The 25001-nt window shown below is 38.2% G+C and overlaps 1 protein-coding gene across 1 annotated transcript in view; it reads right to left on the reverse strand.

Annotated features, from left to right (window-relative positions):
• Positions 1 to 25001, reverse strand: part of LOC108778580 (tyrosine-protein kinase Drl) — a 75611-nt gene that overhangs the window by 37602 nt on the left and 13008 nt on the right. Inside the window, exon 2 of the mRNA XM_018545798.1 lies at positions 12591 to 12718. Coding sequence (XP_018401300.1) covers positions 12591 to 12718 — 128 coding nt within the window. The remainder of the gene's footprint in view (positions 1 to 12590; positions 12719 to 25001) is intronic.

The raw sequence follows: 25001 nt of genomic DNA on the forward strand, positions 1-25001 counted from the left end.
GGCTCGGCTCGGCTCGAGGTTCGGCTCGCGTTTCGGCTCGATAGTCTAGACTCACCTTTAGATATCATTTCGTTATGCAATATACTTTTGTTTTAACTAATAGTTTTGCATTCTGTTCATAAAAGAAAAGAACAATCTGCTGAAGTGTTGTATCTGAAAAGTTAATTAGATGGAAATCTCGAAATAAGCTTGTTAGGTCATCAAAATAATTACGTAGAAAACTCAAACGTGATGAACACGTACGTTTTGACATTACAGTAATTAGTTTGGATATGCTGCATAATTTTATTTTGACGGTCCAACAAAATTATTTTCAGATTTGTATTTAGCTACATTTTCAAACATTTCAGCAAAACCATCTTTTCCATTTTATTAAAAATATATTCTATTTGCTAAATATTATATATTTATTAAAAATCAGAGCGAAATTTCACTGAACGTACTATAAAATAAACTTTATATCATTCTTGTATACATTTTCTTCATCAAAACGCTCTTCAATCCAGTCGTATCCATTTGAGTATTAGACCATTTAAACGCGTTGGATATCGGAGCATGAGCGACCCGGGATTAAATTCTTCGCGCGCAACCGGCGATCTTTTCACTATCTCGTCTCGTTCGTTATCCCCTGCAACTGGATGACCGAAAAATGTTTGCGTGCGAAACACGTAGTGTTTTGGAACGGAAGAGATGGTATCGGAAGAGAAGCGGGAAAAAGAAAGAGAATTAAGAGAGTTAACGAAGTACGCCCACCTATTTCGAGATCGCGTCGCTGAAAAAACGAGAAACGGAGGCAGAGAAAAGAGAGAGGGGGGGGGGGGAGTTACTCGTCGGTATTGCGCGAGCCACGCTTAATTATAAAACCGATAAATTCATCCCGTGGGACACGGGACAGACGTCTGGAATCCCGAGGTTGATAAACGAGCCCCTGATCCCGACCTTCTACCTTACACAAGCATCCGCTGGCCGCCCTCTGCTGGCCCGCGTCCTCGTGCAGTTCGCTTAAGTCGTGGCCCCTCGTTCATCCCTCCGTCTCGCACGTCGTACGCGCTTACGCCTCGATGGACTCGCGTCATTGAGTCCCGGAATCTGGACGACCGTGTAATTAGATCCTTGGCCTCCGCAGACCTAACGATAATTACATTTACGTTACCTGCGAGTATACACCGTCACGATAGCCCGTCAAGGGACGCCTCTCGTGGGATCACGTGCGTATACTACCTCGCATATTGTCCACTCCGAATCAAATTTTCATATCGAATTTGCACGTCCGTGGTAATAACTTGTCCATTTCGAAAGCACTCTTGCGGGAGCGATTTGTTACGCATTGTGCGTGCACGGTAATTTATTCATTATATTGATACGCATTCTTTATGCATCGTCCTTCTTATAAAAACACACGTGCCACTAAACAATTAAATAATATACACTTTAATCTAAAAATTACTTATTCTTGGAATTCAATATATCTATATTTAATTAAGCAGACAAAAGTTTTCATGGGAAAGGTGTTTCAAATATTTGTCTTATGAATGTAAAAACTTTTTGTAAAGAAACATCAAAACATGTTATACAATATAAATACAAGATATATACAATTATAAATATAAATATAGTCTGCTACATTAATATTCCCCTCTCTTCTCGAGAAATTATTCAGTTTATAACAACCTTTAGTATTTGTCTGAAATGTTTTACTAATTAAAATCGGGTCATTACATAAAGGGAGACTTCGGATCAGTCTGGTCGTCTTGAATCGCGTTAACACGAGGATCCCTTACAGTTTTAATCGTCGTTAATCAAACGAAGACAGAGGCAGGTATGGACGTAATATTCCATCGATTCTCAAGTACTAGCCCGCTGGTGAAAGGCGGACGCTCGCTCAATTTGGCGTGGTTCCAAAGCGGACAGATGTCCGTAATTCTCGGTTTGATAAACGAGCGCTTGATCCCAAGTTTCCTATAAAGCAGAAGGCGCCTTTTTGAGCGGGCGCCTTTAGATGAGCTTCTCATACTTTGCCTATCATGACGCATCCCCTACATATTGTCTCATATACTTTACATCATATTTTATCTTAAGGATAAGAATAATGGTGCGAAAAGATGAGTCAATGGCTGATATTTATAGTCGATATAGTTCTTATTTAAGACCGTCTTAAGTGTCATAAATCAAAGAGCCGCATTAGCATCTTAAGACATTAAAACTATCTTGAAATAAAGACGGATCATAATACTATTATACGGCCGATGCTTTAATAACATCATGAAATAATCGGCGTAAACTTCTTTATATTTTCTAATAATATCGCATTAATAGAGGCTCATCGTAGTTTTTAATAACCATGTGACTACATTCGTATTTGTCCAAATAACAAGAATTGATAATATAATTAAAACGCTCCTACAACACTGTAGATATGTATTTTTACTGTGGAGATAAAGTAATAAAAATATAATGACTAGTTACTATTGCCATGAACGGGGATGATTTTATCTTCTACCCTTAACCACTCTGACGGTTATTGAAGCACTTAGATCGTTTGCTCCCCACTGAGATATTAATTCTCAAGGGGTTTAGTCAATTCCTTTTCTCGGGTAGTCGCTCTCCGGAATCTCCATGGCTGGGTGGTCCACGACAGGGGGATGATTCGATCTAGCGGGTGTCGCCACAGTGACGGAAGCGCCTCACGTACACGAACGACGCGAGTGTGGACATGGGTGTGCCCGCCACACACGTACACGCGTCCACACGTATACCGGTACGATGTAGCTAGCGTGGCCTTCTACCGAAGTTTGTGAACTATGAGTGAACCTATCGCAAGGACAAATTTCCTCATCTAACTTTCTCCGAGTAGATGAGATGATCGCTCAATGCCAGCAGCACCGACGCTACTATCTTCACTATAGCCCGGCCCGTCCGCCCCCTTCCTCCTGCATCCACTGGGAAAATTAATGACGAAATCCAAGAGTTTTCTATAGGCAACTTTTACCGTCGGATCCTCAGGGCCGTCGGATCGAACAAATTCACGAAGGTGAGATGAGGCGCGAGGAAAACGGCGACAATGGGTTTTGGCGATGTTCGACGGGGATGGACATCACCGTTTATCGTGTTTTCGTTCGACGGAGCTCTCGCGCTTAAATTGGCGGCGCGGCGTGCTTCACGTGTGGAGAACGACGTAGTGGGTCTTTTGTCGATAAACGAAGCATCGCTGAAGTGATAACGATGATTTATGCGCTAAATTCTTTTAGCGGTGCGCTTCATGTTCCGACAAAATATCAAGGATATTTAACTAAACGATAGAAAGATTAGGAATCGCAATTCTTATATAGTTACTTGACATTTAAATTTAGAACGACTCATGGTTGGATAAAAGTAAATATAAGGCTCTAATAAAAAAATGTGTCGAAGAAAGTTTTATACGAATGATATCATCTAATCACATTGACATCATTTTATCTCTTCTAATGAATTTAATCTCTAAGTAGGTAAGTGGCCACAACATTCCACGCACAGATATCTTATTAAGTCGGTACAAAAGTTCTTGTCAATTTTTGCAATTTTTTAAATAACAAAAACGGTACATTATATATTAATCGAAATATTTCCTATGACTTTTTTCTACCTTTCCGGCACGGATACCACATCGACAAAAAAGCATCCTTTAAAGCAATCCATTGATCGATTTATTTTCGTATATCCTCGGTATTTGAGAAGCGCTTACCAGATAAGCCGTGTTGCATCGATCTAAACAGATAATAATTAGGAAGGACGCAATGTCTGGTGAGTAAAGTGGATGCGGGAGAACATTCCATTTCAACTCTAAGAATGCTTCCTTAGTCTCCTTAGTAACATGTGGCCTGGCATTGTCATGCAACAGGACCCACTTTCCATACTTCTAGGAGATTTTTCCTATTGCATTTAAACGTCAAACAATTGTTGAATGATCAACTCCCAGTTGTGTCCATAAACATTTCTGCCGTTAAAGTCGTACTAAGGCATACATATATAGATACATTTATCCGCATCGGCAAGAACTTTTGCAAATCTTGTTCTGGAAGAGAAAAATAAAAGATATTGTCTAAAGTCATTATTTTTATATTCCTCTCTCATATAAAGATATAAATAATGTAAATTTAACTCTATACATATAATATATGAAAAAATATAACTGAAATTTTTGGAATTTTCCTGAGCACTCCACTTACCTACTTAAAGATTAATGAATCTAATAAAACTTTTCAATGTTTCGGAATTCAAAGTTGCTTCATTGGCCAAGTTCATCACTCCTGAAAGACGGTATTCGAAGCTCTTCGATAACGCGTGATTTCCCCTCCCTCTCTTGATCGGTTCACCTTATTTATCCACCCACCGTCGCGACGTGCATCCCCATTACGAAGTTTCCGTACGATATCGCGTTCCGCGCGCTCCACCACCATTGAAAAGTCTTATTCTCGCAGGAATTAACGAGTTTCTCGAAGAATCGCGCGGAATTATATACGTTGCCGCGCGTCACGCCAGGTCCGCGACGCCGTCGTCGTCGTCGTCGACGCCGGCGGGTGCATGTAATTCTACAAGTTGGAATTGAATCTACCTCGAAGAGAAAGGGAGCAGATTCGATCCTCTCGCGGAAAATGCCTCGCGATGGCGCCGGGAAAATGGGGCTCTTGACGCAGCGAATGAAATTATTAAAACGTCAACGCCATGTATATCTGACGATGAAAGCCGTTACCAGCGTCGCCAAGCGCGAGGGAGAAAATTAATACATACGCGTCATTTGGCTTACCTCCTTATTTGTACTAGTAACCCGCTGCTAAAGTTCTTTCTCACAAATCCGGCTGTGAATACAGTGCATTCGAATACGCCATTCATGTAACGTCAAAAAGAGATATAAGCTGTTTTCTACGTTCAAAACATTTCGCATTCGTTAAAAAACTCTTCAGTGTCATTAACCTTCCGCCGGCAACATAAATTTTTATTCTCTTGCATCGGCAGCAGGAATTTTCGAGAAACAGAGGAAATTTTTTATCGTTCTGGATTATATAAAAATCTGAACAAATTCTATTATAATTGTAAAAGTTTTAACAACGACTTTTTATCATCATATATATATATATATATCATATACATATATAAATTAGATTGCACAATATTTCATTTATTTTCACAAATTTAAATTTATCTATTAAAGTTCACAATAAAAATGTCGATGGTACCTTTAAAGATCTCGCCGGGACAGAGAATTAAAACAATATATTTTAAATATAATCTAAAAATTTTTTAATATTGTACGTTTATTTTACGAATAAGTTATTACTTTTTTTTTAAATTTTATTAATTGTGTAAAACATTTAATTCTTTGTTTGATAATATATTACTTTAAAATAAACACTATATTGTCGGACGCAATTCTTATACTTATTGCAATTATTACGGTCTTTTGCGATTTAATATAATAATTTTTTAGTTTTTTACTGTACTATATCGCGCGCGATAATAAATATGAGATTTTTCTCCAAAAAACATATTTCATATTCAGAACTGTTCACACATATGCATAAAAACAAAATAAAACTAGAAAAAAAAATGTTAAATAATTGCATATCAATTGTTCCGACCTATTCGCCATAAGCTCATACAAATGAAAACGATATTTCCAGAAGTATTTTATTATTTCCTGTTGCAACAATAATACCGCAGGCCAAGAGAAAATATGATCGTTGTCGAATCGTGAATATCGATACCGCGTACCGGGCTCCAGTACCAAATCGACCACGCAACAACTCTACTCCTTTACTTTGCTTCCTTCCTCCATTGGATACGAACTTGAATCTCCCCACCTACACTATATCGAACAAGTATTCCGGGTTGCAGCACTGTATTATGCATTCACCCCTCCGCGGAGCCCATGCGAGCGTCGCAGTCTACCGTATACCTTAACATAATAAGGTCGTATTATGCAGTATATACAAAATTTCCAGTTTAAACGCGACCCACGTTTCGGGCCTTAACGTCTTGTTCGCGGACATTCGAGAGTTCCGAAACTCCACGTTCCGTTCGCAAAAGTTAAGTTGAGCTCCAAGACGATTTACTAAATCGACACAATATGCACTTCGCAAAATATGCCATGGAATATTACCTAACTCTATAACGTGCTATTATTTATTCGCAAACGTGAATCAGTTAACTTTCTACCAATCAAGCTGTTCTATTGAAAAAATTATGAGGAAAAAAGTGGTTTTCTCTCTTCTTCCTCGAAAAGTTAAGCGAATAATATATATAAGTGTAACATAAATACTAGGAAAAAGGAAACTCAGTTTGTCTAATTTAAATATAATTTAAATAATTTATGCAATAATATGTTTTTTTTTATCGAGATAAATTATCACAGTAAGAAATTCAGAATTGTGCACTGTAATTGTCAAAATATAAATATTAAATGTTTAAAATTTGTTGTATAATATTTAAACAAAGAACGATATACACGCGTGAAAATAACTATCTGCAAATGAATATATTTGATTTAATACTGGACTTTGTAAGGATTAACGTGACAAACTTTGCTAGACACGTTTATGCATTTTAGCGAAGATCCGGCGTGGATGCCAGTAAATTTTTTATCGGCTCTTGAGTAATCCCAGGAGGCAATAAACGGTCTACATCGTTTTCTCGCTTCAACAATGCAAAGCGTTACAGTATACGATGACTCCATATGGGATTCCTTTTTGAATATTTTATATCATAGACGTGCACGGATATTCTCCGACAAGGTTTCTGCATCCGATAAAAAAGATATTTCGCCATCGAACATATTTTTCTCGTTACAGAAACATCGAATGCGTCATACGGCAGACCTAAAGACACGTTGCGATTTTTATATAAATGAGATATTTCCGTTTCGCAATACAACATTTGTGTATATTATATTGGAAATAGATAGTATATAGTACATTATATTTTATTAAAATTATAATGAAATATATTATATTAAAAATGGATTATATTACACATAGATATATACATATAGAAAAATATGTAAATAACAATTACTTGTTTCAAATATTTCAAAAGTTTGTATATCCAAAAATCTATCATAACAAGTTTGTAAGTTCACAAACATTAAATTTATTCAAAATATATTTTGAAAATTCTAGTAAGTTTAATATTTTAATCAGGTTTATATTAAACTCTCTCTCTGATATAAAAATGATTTTCACATGAACAACCTGTGTTGGCTCGTATTGGTACTTTTTTTTATATATTTAGATTTATTATAAAAAGTTTGTTTCTTCGATCAATTTTATAATATTTTTCAAAAGAAAATAAATTCCTGTTTTGAGTATATAATAATGAGTTTTTCTATAATATTTTAATAAGTATATTTTAAGATTAGTAGATAATAGCTGATAATAGCAGATAATAAACATTTATAATTGTACAAACAAATAATTGCGCCAATTGTAATGTCGAGTGAATCTAATTTTTAAATTAATAACATAACACAACTTCTTTTATTATCCTTCGATAACATCAGGCAATTTCAGTTGTTTAATAAGTTGGTCTCAAACTTGTCGAGATATTATATTAACGGAAAATGGAAAAGCGATGTTCCAGTCAATTCCGTTTATAAGGTTCATCTGAATGTCTACCGAAATCACCGCACGGTAGAACGTCACGGTGTAATCTACCATCGTTAAATCCAACACAACCGTCCCTCCGTCATTGTCTCCCGTTACACGGCCGCAAACGCGGGCGTTCTTCGACACCGAAATCTTCCGTGAATATTTCAGGAAAATTACCGCACGTTCGTCGGGCGCTCGGGTTTCCAGCGATTATGTCGTATAATCCGCGGTGAGTGCGTTTGTCACGGCCACCGCTGCGACGGCAGAGACGGGTGTCGGGTGTCCCCGTGGGTGATATTCCCTGTTATCCGAAACACGAGATTGTTATCCCACAGTACTTACCATACGTATAAGCGCCGCGATGGCCGGAAGAACGAGACGGAGGGCGGCTAGCGGATGGACCATGGGGGCGGGAAGCCGGTGCTCCGGATTAGCACGGAGACATTAATCACCCCCGCCGTCAGCCAACCAGCGTGATCTCAGTGAATTTGCAATTAATTCGAAATTGCCGTCATCATCGCATCGTAAAGGCGTACGGACGCGCATCGTTTACACCATGCATACATATCGGAGCGACGAGATACGGCCCGTTCCGATGCGAACGCGTACGATCGCCTGTGATGAATGAGCCGCAGCTCGGATTTCATTAATTAACGGAAGTGGCCGGAATTCGATGGTACGTGGACGCGTCATTCGATAAAGCGAACGTCCGCCGAGTACATCGCAAATTGGTATTTAGTAGTTAAGGGATACGTTCCCAGGTGAATATTGGATTGATCTGATTCTCAAGAGAATTTCGCTATTCCGCATTAGGATATTTATTTTTGATGTCGCAACATATGGTACCATTAATATCCGGAATGGGAAAAAATTTTCATTAAACCAACGTTTTTCAATCAAATTCGAGTGAATTTCTCTTTAGTAATCATTTAGATGCCTGCTTTTTTAAATTTATTTCAATGTTTATTAAATTATATTTTGTTGAAGATTCAAGAGTAGGTATTATATAAAACAAATTGTTAATAGTAATTTATTTATAATGAACAACCTTTGCGATAATTTTCTTGGCAAACGTAAAACTATATGTTACATAATAAATGTTGCATTGCAATTATATAAATGTGCTATTCGCATGAGATAGACAGGACATGTGCACGTTTAATTGAAAAGAGGTCCCTGACAGATCATCAGACACGTCAACTGTGATAAGACAAGGGCGACAGATCGTGCCCTTCGTGAGGGAGCGACGCCGGACTCGATGTGGGTTGCAGTAATATCCTTTTTTTTTCTTACAGAAAGTACGCCCCATCGAGTTCCCATCGGCCCCGAGAGACCAACGGTATTACAAGTAATTGTCGCCCTGGGGAGATCGCAGACGACCCTATATCCACCCCAGCTCCCAACCCGATCTCGGTGAGATGGAACGAGGGTGCGGGAGGAAGGGAGCAAGGCGAAGGAAAAATGAGTGAAGAAACAAAAGAAGGGAAAAATATGATAGTTTGGAAAATAGAAGAAGGAAAATATGAGCGAAATAAGAATGTGTAAAAGAAAGTAACATGAGATATATATGAAAAAGAAATTAGCTTCGTGAAGAAGAAAAGGAGGGGAAAGAAGAATCGAGAACAGAAAAGGAACAGTATTGTGTACCGCCAGACTGCGACACCCTTCCACATTTTCCACGACCCTATCGCCATACCCCGGTCCCAACTCAAGGGATAAAAAAGTAGCGCGAAACTTTCGCCTAACAAGTGGATGATTCACAAATCATCCCCGATTCGGCGTGACGCCACCCCTCGTCGATGAGAAACTTCATTTCAGTCTATATCCTTTTGCGCGGAACAACCAATAACTCCCATTTCGCTGCAGGCAACGAGTCAAGAACAGAAGAAAAGATGAAAAGACGACGGGGAAGAAATAAATGCATAATACCTCGATTCATCGTAGTACGAATCGAGTACCTAATCGAGGGTGCTATCGCTCGAAGTTGCTTCCGCCTCCGTGTTACTTTGCGATCTCTTTTTGCTTTTCTCCAGGTCCTCGCTTCGTTCCACCATTTTTCACTGCCGCGCGGTGACGTTTCCGAGGGCAATCTTACCGATGAAACATGTTAAAAGTGAAAAATAGCGTTTCCTTCCTGTTCGTGCCGTCAACAACGAGTGCCGTCGACGCGATTCCAACATTTCGCGACCGGAATACCAGTGGAATTATGCACGAGCGGAGAGTGCCATCGCGATATGCGATCGATTCGTTCGTAGGGAGCTACTACTCGATAGATGAAACCGTCGGATAAAGGGAGTAACAAAGTGTCGTGACTCATCGATCGAACTCGGCGGTCCAGATGACCGGATTAGCTGGAACGTCGCGATATCCTACGAGAGATCTTCTCGTCCTGCGTATCGCAGGATGCAGATACGCAAAAACCGAGTAATATTCTGGTGAGTCAGAATCACAACGGTAGCGTTCCCCTGATAGAGGAAAAGAAGTTTTTGTTCCGAGGATGGACCGATAAAACCGGATAACACTACGTTTAATCGAGTCGCTACTGAATGCGCCATGAGGCATCATATCTCAACGTGCATAAATGTGTTTGGACGGAATTTGCTACGCTTTTAGCAAGCAGCAAGAAATTTTTAACATATATCAGAGCCTCGCGAATGCATTTTAACGTTTTGCACATGCATCACCCATGTCTACTATTTATGAGTTTATTGATAAATCTCTTTATAGACTTTCTTTTCAAAGAATGTGTATGTGTGTGTGTGTGTTTAATCCAGATATTAGCATTCTTAATTCCTAACGCAACGTATTACGTAAACGAAAAAATTTAGTTCTAAAAAGTTCTAAAAATTTAAAAAAGAAATAGAAGAATATATTTAAAAAACAGAGAAGAAGAAAAACTTTTTTCGGTTTGTTTTTAATTAATATTGAATATTTAAAAATTATTTTAATAATAGAAAAGAATATTAAAAAGAATATGACTGCAATTAAGAAGTTTTATTTTTCTCAAAATTTTGAAGATAATTTAGAATATTCTAAAGTTTTTATATAATGGATTATTATTATTCGTTATGTAATTTTATATATAACGATTAATAATTTAACATTTATGTACCGTTCAAACAATTTAGAATCAGTAAACTGCGCTTGCACAAACTTTTTACAGGGAGCTATCGTAGAACTATCTGCACAAAATTAAGTGACCAATTTTCGTGCTGGTTCTCGTCCCGTTACACACACCATCCTTTTATTCTTTTGTCGCCTCCAACCATTTTCAGCAGCGAAACTCTTCCATCGTCGTGTCGAAAGTGAACAAGAGATAAGGAGAAACGACAGCTCCGTGATCACGGAAATGGTGCGATTTCGCGGTTAACGAACCTACGAATAGGTCCACGAGATAACGTAGAAGTGGAGGGCTGGAAAACACTCCCTTGCGGGATAAGATGGGTCGCCGTGGTATTCTCGCAATAAAGCGTCCACCGTAATGGTACTAGACGTATGTTATACATCTACGAGCGAGTGGATGGACGTCTTTCGTACGATGGCGACGCCTCTAACTGGGATTCACAGCGTGAACATATCGGCCTTTTACGCTCGTTCTGAAAATCCCTGGATTCAATGAATTTGCGATATGGGTTTCATCAACATACGAATGGCGACAAGTAAAGAATTTGCCGGCGTCATTCAATCGCGACTTATAAATTCTTTAACTTCTAACTTCCGTATGTTGATCTTATAAAGATTCTATTAATTCACTTAATGCTGATATGGTATATAACATATTATATATATTTACAGAACCTATTATTTCTACTACTAATAAATGCTTTATGTTAATGAAGAGTGTGTAATTATTTGTATTTTTAAAGTAATTATTGCTTCATGATATTTTTTATCTCCATTATCTCTTTTTATATAATATTTCTATACAAAATCTGCACACAAAAACTGCAAATATCGAGTATAAGAATAATATCATCTTTAATGTTCTTAAAATGTTCAAAAGATACGATATAATAGAAAAAAAAACGAAAAAGAGATAACACGATAATGTACAGATTGAGGCTAATCGGCAGAATAATAACTAGCAGAATTCGGTACCGCCATTAGGATGAATCAGATGCAGTAGAACGGTGATTTCCTTGTCGTTTAACATCCCATTGAGGGAGATCCGCGACTTTTCACGTTTTTCCCGCGTTCTCTACCACATTGTGAGGGGTTTCGAGGGCGCGTTCGGTTTCCTTGGTGACCGAAGGGAGTGCAAAACCGAACCGCACGGTGTACACCGGCTCGTTCCGTCCCTTTCACACGCCCAGGCCATCTGTTTGTATTTCATATTGATAGAGTATTGATACAGCCCTGCACTGTCGTGCCTCACCCCTCACGAGCCATGCCAAGCCTCTCTTAACCCTCGGCGAACACCCCCGGTAAACCACCGTGACGGGCCACCATCCCGCAGCGGAACGTAAACGAGGATACCGTGTGTTACCATTCCAGCCGGGTCACGTGTTTACTTTGTTCTGCATTGTTGCGTCTCGTTAATGGCCGGCGGAAACGTTTTACTCGAACACACGGCAGATCCATTTTAACATCCCTTGTCGCGGATATACGAATCGTGATTCCTTTCATAATCAAAGAAGGTAGTTCTCCTTATACGCGTTTGTAATAATCTCATACGACATATACAGTACATATTAAAGAGTCTTTTGTTTCAAGTAGATTTTGAATAGAAAACAAAACAAATAACGTCAAAACAGTATTATAACTCGTAACAAAGAGAGCGATTTTGCTAAAAAGTCTCAGATAATAATTTATTGCAAAAAATAAACAAATACAAATAATTATTTTGATACTGCAACAAAATTATTTTCAGATCTATATCCAGCAAAATCGTAAATTTTTTTCAAAAAAATGTTTTTGTGTAGGACTGGATATTTAGAAGCATCTTACAATTAGATACATATATATACATACCGGATGTCCTACGAGGCTCTGCCATGAAAATTCTAGGTCCGCTATGTTCGCCGGTACAGGCACGACGAAATTCATCGCGTACGTGTTGACCACCCCCTCCCGCACGTAGTACAACTCGGCCTCGAGTCCTGAAAGCAGAATAGCGGAGTGTATCGATTGGACGATCAATTATGAAAAAGCTGTACGATGCCGCCGGCAAAGTTTCCCTCCACCTTCCCTGTCCCGATGAATCGACCGATCGCGAACTACGGCACGTGCAGCCCTTCGTTATAAGTTGCGGGGACATTGACCACGGTCGCGTCTTCTTTACACGAAGTATCGCAGTTGCACGGAATTCATTTCCATGGAAACTTCAGGAGACAGAATAATTTCGCCGTAGGGAACTTCTCCGTTTCAACGGCACGCGAATCGCGCAGTACAGAATTATTGTCAGAGCTTTGATAGAGTATTACGTGAGCTTTACTGAATATAGATCTACGATATTCACGCCAGGATACCAATCTTCCTCTCGCTCGATCTTGTCGATATATAACTCGTATAGCGATAAAGATTAAAACCGGGAAGAACGAAGAGCGAAATGTCTATCACGTTACGTCGACGTATGATATCGGCGTGACAAGAGATCTAATACGACGATTATTATCGGTATATTTCGCGTATACGACGAAATCGTATCTCGGGGAATATCTACCGCGAAATAACCACGGGGATTCCGCGAACGGATTTATAATACGGATCCGTCGATGCCAGGTACTCCATCCTATCCTGCTCCTCGGTGCATATCCCCCTTTCTCAGTGGATCATGATCTGAAAATTCCTCTTGGGCACTCGTACGTATAGTTGCGCCTCCATCCGCTAGCACCTCTCCGTCGCCGTCAGTTCGCAAAATCTCGTGTAGATACATAAGGATCTGAATTTCCTCAGGCGATCGGATGCGTCATCCGTCTGCCTTCACGTATGACTACGCAATTCGATATCACGCTCGCGAACAAGCTCTGTCAGATATACCGTGTAGGTACGTACATATTGATACCTACCGTCGTATTTGACGTCGTGTGCTATGGCGCAACCGTGGTCGCGTTTGCACCGTGATAAGATCCTTTAAAAAAGCGAGATGTTCAGACCCGGAGTGCCGCTGTACACTCGACGAAAGAGAAGCACACGTAAAATGCAATAAAAGAGAGGAAAATGGAAAGAACAGAAGCGAAGAGAAAATGTGGAGAGGATCGAATATTTTACAAATCCGTACGATATCCGTTCTCGCTGTGAGCAAGAATACTTGTCGCGGTTTGACGAAAGTTAACGCTTTTCACTTAAAAATTGACAAAAGCTTCATCTCCTCGTGAACTGTAATTCGCTATTAACACGTCTTCGATTAAACACGCTTTAGTTTTTAATTAAATTATATAAACTCTGTAACTATCTCTCTATTTTAATTTAAATTGTTACGCAGTAACTTTTGTTGAAAAATATTTTTATTGTTATTTCTAAATACAGAACTGTTTTCAGACATCCTTACACAACACATAACACATTGTGTATTGAAGCTATAGGAAAATTCTAACTGCAATAACAAACCATTCTAACCTTAAAAAATCTGACTCTGCAAAGGGTTTTACTATTTTTGTATTTTCAGTTCTTTGATAATTGAAAGAATTTATAACATTTAATCTTTTGATGCGTGATTTTTATTCTTTTTCCGAAAAATTTATTAATTTATATCATAAAATTGCAATATAAATATTACTGTAATAATGTTTCGAAACTTATTATTTTTATTATTTATTTGTGTACAAAAAGGATTCGTAACTAAAGTAAAAATCAAGAAAGGGTGCACGCAATTAATATACGAGTATGTATGTCAATAAAGCAAATTTAATATAACGAAAAAATTAATAAACAAATTCGTATAAGTCCTCCACAAAAAATAAAATCTTAATGAAATTGGAATCTGAAAATCTTAATGGACTGTACAATCTATATTCGTCGCAAAGTGTTGAGCAAGACGCGAACGCCTGTGATACGGTTTAGCGACAGCTTAACGTTTCGTGAATATACGTATACATTGAAATGCTGGTAGTCGAAGTTTAAGGCGGCGTCGGGCGGACTCGAGGGTAAGCGTAGTAAGAAGATTAAGTAACTTTCTACTTCGTGCCCCGGGTCTTACGGAGGAAAGACTAACACCCGGCAGAGAAACTGATAATGACAGTCGGCTGTGTATTAAGCGAAACATCCGCGAAATCGAATTAATCCCTCTGTACTTCATTTTATTATCAGACGTTAATCCCGGCTAAAGTGGAGAGTCGTGTCTGACTAAGTAAACGCGTTACCACTTGCGCTTCAAGATGCCCCGAAACTCGTCCTCGAAAATGTATCTTCCTAATAGATACCGCGTATCCTGCATTTATACATTTTTTGTTTAAAATTCTGTAAGTTGTATTGAGATAAGAGGAAAGTTCCACACACACAATGACTAGGCATGTACGCATAATATCTAAACATTAACACAAAACTTTGTATTTATTCACATTATTATTAACCTCAAATGTTCCTTTTAAATACACATGATAATATTATAATTTTTAAATCCCATGAAATTATAATATTGTAATAAAAAAGCATTTGAGATCAATAATAATAAATTTTGTACAAGTATTCTAACATAGATACATTGAGACCTAAATATAACTCTTACCCGCGTATAGTTATACTCTTTAAAACTTTTAGGATAAATCTCTTACTCTAAAAAGAGTAAAATTTCACTCTTAAAAATTTCACTTCTTTTCAAGATTGACTCAATTTTTACTCTTTAAAGTAAGATTCCATAGGATTTCGAGAGTAATAACGACACAGTCTCCTAAAGTTAAAGATAAAAGAAAGTGGCTCGCGATTTACATTGAATTTTTGCGTCACAATAAGAGTAGCGTAAATTAGGAGATGTGAATAGAGATGTGCTCTGTCAGTTCTATCACATAAATGCGACATTTTAGGACGCAGACGGGCCTTGATCTCTCACCGACATCGAAATTCTCCCTTTGATTCATTGTAAAAGTGATACGAACGACTTCGCTAATGGGGTGACCTTTTCATTACGAATGCCAGCGAACGATTAGCTTTCCAGCCAATTAAATCGCTCGCTTGCGAAATGGACGTGTGCGGCCAGTCGGAAAATCGCGAACTTCCTGATGGACACGAATCTTTATTATCAAGCTTTTTCCCCTTTTTCTGTTTAACGCGTTGTGAAATAGCCGGGATGCAAAGTTGTCGGGGATATTTATACGTCGGTTTATCAGTCGCAGCTATCCGAAGCCGTACCCGCGGGAATGCCGCACACGTAAAACGGAACCAAGCAGCTTCGAGATACAGCTGCGAGAGCGAGCGAGGCACGATCGTGCCCGAGTAAAGCGAGCGTGTATATAGTTTCTCTATCTCACACGCGCGCCATGGCGAAGCCTGAGCGAGAGAAAGACTCGGTCGGTGTGTTGGAAAGCCGGGAGAAAATATTTCACAAGAAGATAAATCTTAGACGATCCCACGAGGAACGAGCACGCGCAACTAACTCAGGTGGATTAAGTTCCGCGATATCGTCTGGGGGTTTTGAGTGGGCAACAAATGGACATAATCAGGTTGTGCGCCGCGCACAGCCGTTGCATTACGTTGTCGGGATTACGTGGGGACTGCGTAGGCGACTCGCGTATATACCACCCCGTCGTAGATTTCATTTCACGGCATATCCCGCATCTTCGTTTCGACGTAGGTATACATTAAAGTTTGGGGCGGCGAAAAGTTAGCGGCGCGAGCAAACGTGTAATTGCGCCCGTGCTCTCTGCACATGGTTTCGCAGCGTCGTCGTATACGTCTGCAGCTTAAATTGCCGCTGCACCTATGGGGCAAGTTCTACTATACGCCCGCGAAAGGATGAGGACTAATAGTACGTTAAGCGCGTATTTTCTGTCTCCCGAGAAATGGAGAGATGGTTGGTTGTTTAAAACACACACACACATGTACGGTCTTATTTTTATTTAAACGAGAAGTGGAGGGGCGCAACATTCTCCTGACATTAAGGATTCTGTGTCGCTATAGTAAAATTCTTCACGAAAACAATTTTCTTCATTCTGTCTTAAAATTGTTTGAAAAGTAAGATGTTACTTATTGCTCTCGCACACTTAATTCCACCGGAGATATATATTCATAGAGCTGTCACGTGTCGCATTTCCTGCACGGCAATCTTTCTTCAGTCTTTTACGTAACTTTGAGAAGTATCCGCGTATAAAAATTTCCTATCTTTCAAGGCATGGAAATTCCTTGAAGCGGACTTGAACGATGTAGCGTGCAGACATGCGAGCGCGCGTGCAAATATCATTTATTTTATCTTTTATTACATAGTTTGTCCTTTCATATGATAAAATCGCAGTCGAATCCATCAAATCACGTGACGTATCTCCCACATGCAACCGTGCGAGATCACTGCGGGTCATAGGGCGATCTATCAATTTGCCGTCGAGACTACCGAAGAAAGAATTTAGGAAGAAGGGTGGCCGGTTCCTCCTGTCTTATCCCATGGGAGATGTGGTCTCCGTTGGATGAGAGCACGGAAACATGGAAGATAGTTTATAGATGCTTCTTCGGAAGCTTTATCTACGAATGGGGTTTCCTGCTTTGATGGTGCTGAGTAGAATACCGTGTTTGGCATATCAATGACCGTCTTGGGTCATTAAAACAATTTCGATTTCACTTACTGTGTTACTCTCGATTGCCTCTAAACAGAAATCCACCATCGCTACGAATTACAACTGTCTTGTTGAATAATTATGATTTATTGGATAGGCAATCCATTAATTTTTCCTTAATTAAATGCACTAGAAGTGTGTATGTTGAAAGACACATCATTTTAAGTTAAATACACATGTGTGCCACTTCGAGGTAGAAAGTCTCACTCTAGGAGCATATACCATGCCAGGAAAATTGAATTAGCATAGGGATTGACGTTGTGTGTCGCAGACTGATGCGACGCCAAATTGAATTTGAAATGAACGCGCGCGAGTAACTGCGTTTCGTACAATCCTCTGTCAATAACGTAAACGGTTTGTAAAGTTTAAATTTTAGAGATCACGCCTAAATAATACATAAGGGATATTCTACAACTCGGCGAGTTTTTAAATTTTTCATAACAGGTTCTCTAACGAATTTGAAATCGAATTTTTTACCTGGAAAAAATATTAAGATCATTATTTGTCGCAATTTTTTGATTTCTACTATCATCGTAGTTAAGTTTTAATCAAGAAGCTGTTAAAATAGAGTTCACTTATAATTAAAAAATATGATTTTATTGCTTATTTATTCTCCTAAAATGTAATATTGCGAGAAATGTTTCTTTCTCTCGATTATTCTACCTCTTCAATAATGTAGATATAATAAATGAAAGATCGATTTATTGATTAGTAGAAAAGAAATATATTTGTAATACCGAACATTCTTTTGCATTTCGACGCCATTTAATATGTAGGAGTCTTTTAAAATTTTATTTTTATGCTAACTGAATGTTAGAAATGAAGCAAACCAATTTGTTTCGTGTTATCTTTTGTCCTTACGTGGAACTAACAAGTCTAATTTATTAGCACGGTTCCATGTTCTAGCATATGCTTCCAGGATCGTTCACTTCTAAGTCGTGACAATCCATTAACATTGCACACCGCGCAATTTGTATTCGCCTAACAGCCAGGCTAAGCGACGAAGAGCATGGATGTTCTTCAAGTGGATATTCCAAGCGTGCAGAAGGGAAGACACGCGAGGGTTCGATCAGGGTCAGGAGCCAAGGTAAACACATTAAGGATACAACATCCTACAGGAAACACATCCTCCGCCGATAGGGGAAGGATTCGCGTGAGTCGCATGGCTGACTACGACGGAAATTCGAACGTCTCGCGGATCGCCGGAGATGGAAAAAGTCGCGTATCCCCTGGAAACTAATCTCCTGCGCTCGGATCTTGTTTCCCCCGATCGCTGTTTCCACTCGTTTACCCCTTTGTCAGTAACGAACCACTCTTTTCCACCAAACGATATCGTGTCCACGTATTCGTGTTTTTGGATACTTGACTCACCCTTTGTTTAACTTGGTCAGGAGTTTTAGTGGGATTTATGATTTTTTGGATGTGCTGCTTTACGGCACTTTCCCAACAAATTGATTGCTCCGTTTGTTGCATAACATGATACTAACGCAATTATAATACCTTTCATGAAAATATGCATTCATGCATTGAAAAAGTTGCATATTTTCCTCTTATCGAACTCTTATTTGATAATATCTATTGTTTCTCTGTGATTTTTCACAAATGATAGATTCACTGTTGAAAAATGTTGGATTAAATTTAACACATTTCACATGTCCTAAACGTTCACTCAAAGTTAATTTAAAATGAATACGTTGTAAGTAATACAAGTATTATTTAAGAAAATAATACTGATACAGTTTGTAAACAGATCGTGGAAGCATTTTTTTTTTCAAGAAAATTAACTTTTATCATATCATTAAATGAACACACATTTTATTCGCGTTCATCTCAAATTTTACGTTTTGAAATACATTATTTTTATGTTATTTATTCACTTACTCATAAATTGTTACTTTGACACTAAGAAATGTTGAATGCCAATTTGACACAAACTATTTAAATAATATAATCACGTTATATCAAGTTAACACTCGAATATGTTACAAAATTCAACACAAAACGTTAAGAAGGATAAGAAGCTTGAGTGAACGGTTTCCAACACACAAATATGAAATGTTTTTATTTTACTATTGTTGAAATTTTTGATTCTGAAAGAGTTGTGAGAAACAATCGATACTGGTGCATCGAGCCGAGCGCAATGCGGCACCACGACCTTGAGCAAGAGTTTCCACGATTCATTTTATCTGACAATGAGTTCCATTTATCGCGAGATCCGCGCCTTGCGAGCGTATGCGTTGGTGCCGGATGGAATTCCGTAGGAGTCATTTATTGTTCCCGGAGTGCGCGCGTAGAGTGCGCGGCGTCACGTCGACTAGTCGAATTTGCAATAAAGAAGATAGATGCGATGGAAGGAATATCGCCAGAAGCTAATCTTTTACTCTTCCACTTCGTTCGGTCTTCCTCCCTCATTCGTTATTCATTAGAGTCCACCTTGTTTCACCGGCAAAGCGATACGGTACGAGTTGCATTTCGCTGCGAGAGATTCGACGACATACGAGAGGTTGGAGGCCATAAGTAACGTGGATTTACTTCTTTGGTCTCTTTTGCCGTAAAGATACAGAAATTTATTATACCTTCTCCGTATCGCAAAAATATTCATAATGTTTCAGCAGATTTTCATTAATAACTCCATTTATGTATAGCTTCCCGCATTTTTCCACACGTATTGTTTCCTCCATTTTCTTCTAACAACGAAAGTTATTTTATTTCCAGAGCGAAAGAAACATACAACCACTGTTTTATTTCAGCAACGTTTAAGTGACCAATTTCTAAGTGTCTATTTGTGTACTTCGAACCAAGTAAAAGAGGAAAAGCGAGAAGCGCGAGGGTCGTTGGAACAAGCCGGCGTCACTTTTCGCAAATTATCTCGACGAAGGTCCAAACCAACTCTCGCCTCTCCGCTTGTGAGTTTTCTCTGAAAATTATCTACATTCGTTCAACGGTAGTCTCATCTCTTGAAAACCTTTCCCCATTCTATCGCCGGCTTTCTCTTTGCTCGGTTCGTTTCTAGTTTTCGACGTCTTGTCCGAGGTTTCGTCGGATAGTTGGCGTAAAAGAGCCGAGGGCGAATGCCGTGGAAAATCAACGACGGACCAGAAAGGAAAAAAAAGGAGAAAAACGAAAGAAAACGGAACGGGAAAAACAAGGAGTAACGGAAGAAAGACAAAGAGGATGAAGCAAAAAGAAGCGGATGAGTCTTTCTTGACGGTTGTTCCTCGAAGTTGGCCGCGAAAGAGCGTCGCGTCCTCATCTAGTTGAACGGGGATGTTTGTCTTTAATTAAAATCAGTCGCAACTCGACTGTTCCACGAAAATTCGCCGTTGCTTTTCCCCTATCGTACACTCGGTTTGTCTCCCTCTCCTGTCGGTCGCTTGTCGCTTTGTCGGGCAGAATTCTTAATATTCAATTATACCCCCTGCTTTTAATTAGTTGCGCATGGCCCCTCGGGCACGATTGTCGGCGAATGGTAATCGTTCAAGCCAATAAATTTGTTGTTTCAGGTAGATTGAAACATTTATTAAATATTGATCCGGCGTCACGAGAACGAAGTGAATATTACACGATCTGACCCTTCCCTTCCTTTCTCGTTGCTCAATTACTGATATTCGTTAATTTTCGAACGGCAGCATTAGCGATCGCTAACGAATCAGCGCACGGTTAATGTCAACGGTTCGTATAGGGCACGTAAGCGAGATATTTGGATTTCGCTCTAAAGTCCGCACATACCTAGGCCTTTCCTATGCAATTGACGACCTAATGCAAATTTAACTTCCGTTCGTCGCAAATTTCTTGCGTGACGAAAGTACTTCTCTTATCCAACCGTCTTGCTTTATTCATTTTACGAGTGTAGATCTGTCTGTGTGCAGTCACGTTAATTTATAATACATTTGCGTTAGCCAGAAACCTATTTCCGCGCTAATTCACGTTACATTGACATTAATTGTCTAAAATAGAGAGAATAGAATTTGTCAATCTATCAGTAACGGGACAAAATACAAAGAAAATAATCGATGGAAAATTTGTGTTGACTTATAGTTTATATAATAAAATTGTTTAACCTGTCCATTTAATCACAAATTTAAAAATCACGTTTTAACCTTTTAATAATACATTAAAATATATGAAGAGCAGACTTTCAAAATGTGTTTTTTGTACAAAATTTTATTTTTTTTTTTAGTTAGACATAGCCTAGTGTTTTCAGTTTTGAAAGACTTATATTATAACTACTTTGAGATGTTCAGACAACATTTTTTCGTTAATTTATATACTGGAAAAATATAGACATTTCAAAGTGCATTATGTATTTTAATTAGAGACAAACACAAAATGTATTTGTTTAACATTTTTAGCAATTGTGTTTGCAGCAATTTTTGTTTGATATGTCAAATCCTACTGTTTATGTCAATAAGTATGGAATAAAGCTTTAAAGAATAAAATCACGCAAAAGTATTTTACGCTATTTTTTTATAACAAACTCAAGGAAATTTTTCTCGCGTGTCATTCTGTTAACAGTTTAACGTAGGTCTGTGATAAAACCTTCCTGTTTCCTCGGCGACGGTAAATAGTTGAAGCTATAAACAAACGGAAGGTAGCTGCTGTCGTGAAAAACTGTGCTCGCGAGAGAAGCGACGCGATGGCAACCGAGGGATGAATGCGAAAAAGGGGCCACCGCGATGCAAGCTTTCATTACATCGAGACTACACAGTTGTACGGAAAAAAAGACAATTTTATTCACCTCTTTGTTAGCGGAAGTATTTTAGCGCTAAACCAAGTTGGACGCTATTCACAAATTATTCGCTACACGGATTTCTCCTGAAAAAAGCGCATTCAATATAAACTGCACGATTGCAGTGGCGTCCGTGCATCGATTGTCATTGTTTGACAGTACGTGATATATCCCTGGTGAAAGCCTGAAGCAGAATCGACACATTGTTGAATACAATCTATATTTAATTGATCCAGATAAAAGATTTTGCTGATCGAACAATAAAATATGACTATTGTTTGATAAAATTTTAAATTTTCACGTATTGATTTAAAAAAGAGATTAAGACTGACTCTGAGCTTTGAAATATTATTCCAACAAATTGATATGTGTACGAATTGATATTGTAACGATATTCTTTATTTTAACTTTAATAGGAAATTGAAAGAAATATACACGGTTTTTTTTTAACAGAGAATATTTGAAAGAAGAAATCTTCGGAAAAATGTCAATGTAATTGTCTTCTGCTTTATTAACTGTCGACAAAGTGTGATTCAGTCTAACGTGCTCCAAACTGAAATAAAACAGACGCCGCGACACGTGTCGCTAAATCGATACAATATATATATCTAATATCGAAACCCGCGACAATTCATTAGAACGATCACTGTAACGAGGTGGACAATGACCCAAGAAGCAAAGAAATAATGGCGCGTTTGTTCAAATAAAGCGAACGCGTGAAGCGTAATTAGCGACAATTATCGCGAGGAGTAACGTCGATGAGATACAAACGCGCCGACAGTTCGTTAATGAACGTAATACCAGCGATACATCAATTTAATCGAACATACGTTAAGTGTTCCATTAAATTTTACAAACACATAGTACATTTGATGCTAGTAAACTCAATTTAATTGAGCTAAATTAGGATAGGGCAATATATGGAAATTCTAAATCTATGTCATTTTAATGTAATAATTAATTTTCAATAGCGGCACTTTTATATCAATTTAAATACTTTATTGTCAATTTTTACATATAAACAATATTTAATCTTACAGGACCGTGTTGAAAATTAAAATCAAGCTGTAAAACAATCAAGCTGAATCTTGGGTGTTTCTACAATTGCGTCTGAATTTATATACAGCGTTGATTTTCAACTGTACGTCGATTGTATATAAATTGTTATTGTATATAAATTAAATGTTATATAAATTCACACTTAATTGTAGCTTGACCGTTACGGCTTGTTTCTCTCTCTCTCTCATTGTGGTTTTACATATATAAATTCCTCTTCTTTTTTTAATAATTAAACAAAAAGAGAATTACTTCTTAAAGTCAAAAAATAATTTATCAACCTTTTTCCTGTAATCTATTTATTACTTAGCGTCAATTCTGCGGTGTCTTTGAGAACGTATACCCTCTTTACCTCGTAGCTCATCAGTCACTACAACTATCTGATAACACGCCGATTAATTAACGCATTCCTCTAAGTAGCGAGCAAATTAATAAACTAGATTGCTAATGCTATCCTGGCGTTATTGCGAAAGCAGTCAATCTCTCTAACTCGCCTACCATCGGACGTTTTATCAGTGATCGTTAATCGCCCTCGAGTGACGGTACTTCCTCTCCATGCTTTCCTTTCACGCCCTTTCTCAACCCCTGTCTCCCTTCTCCTGTCTACCTTGGATGACGCTCCTCGGAATGCACATTCATTGCAGGATTTAACAGGACTGAAATTTGATTACTTTCCCTCCGACATTCTACTTTACAATCGGCTAGCCATCTCCACGAGTTTGCATAATTTGTAGAAAGGCATGATGTACGGAACATATAGAATGCTCTAATAAGTTTATCGAATCTTTTATACATATATGTGTGTAGTGTGTTTAATTACAGATTTTTAAAAAAATATAAGTATGATTGAATATAATTGAAAATAGTGAGTTTTGTTAGTTAAAATTGCGATACATTGTTAAGAAGTTCTTATAATGAAGTAACATAATAGTTATATTTGAAATAATAATAAATAAATAAATATTTCAACGAATGTTTGTAGACTGAAGTTGCAGAAATATATTTTGTTAAGAAAAAAAAGTCCGATCCTACATCAGAGAATCTTCTAAATAAGAAGGTGGAACTGAAGAATTAGCTTGCAAGAAATGGCTCTCAACTCGCGAAGGCTATGAGAAGACAGAATTTTCGATCCTTCCTCGCGATCCATTCTTTACTTGCCTTTCTTGTGAAAAATAAAGGACGCAGTCTGAAGAGAAACGCAAGGAAAAAAACGAGGCAGCGGTGCATACGTATAAAGCTTCCGCAGAAGTGGTTTTGTTCGTAGAATTGGTCGATCGCTACCGCAGCTTCTCAATTAACCATCGCTGATTAAGAACTTCGCCCGACTGTTCCGTGCACGGGCGATAATTAGGCGCGCTCAGCTATCCGGAATTTTTAATTGGGAACATCCAACGGAAAAATTTTTGCTCTTCTCCGACAACTGGCCTGGCAAGCTATAGAAAAAGAAAAGCGGAAGTTCCGGCGCTGTCAGAGAATGCTAATTAAATCGTCGAATAGAACGTTTTCGCAATCGTATGAAAAAGTTTGCGTCGTTTCGTTGGCGATATTATAATTTCGTGAATAAATTCCATTGTTTGAAACACAGATCGAAATGCCACGGGATCGCAATTATCGAAGGAATACATGTATAAGAATTCCTACCGCGGATAATTCATTGTTTTTAATCCGATGAAACAAGAAGGTTTCGTTAAACAAATAAAATAATTACGTAATTTATTTTACATAAAATTACGCAATTTATGTAATATAAAATTACGAAATTGATATTATTTGAATATTTTAATAAAAAGCCACTTATGAAATATTTATTATTAATTAAAAATAGCAGCAATAACTGAATTACCTAAACCAATTTTTGTAACTCTCTCTCTCTCTCTCTCTCTCTCTCTCTCTCTC

Source organism: Cyphomyrmex costatus, unplaced genomic scaffold, assembly GCF_001594065.2.
Source record: "Cyphomyrmex costatus isolate MS0001 unplaced genomic scaffold, Ccosl1.0 scaffold502, whole genome shotgun sequence".
In the NCBI taxonomy this organism is placed as follows: domain Eukaryota; kingdom Metazoa; phylum Arthropoda; class Insecta; order Hymenoptera; family Formicidae; genus Cyphomyrmex; species Cyphomyrmex costatus.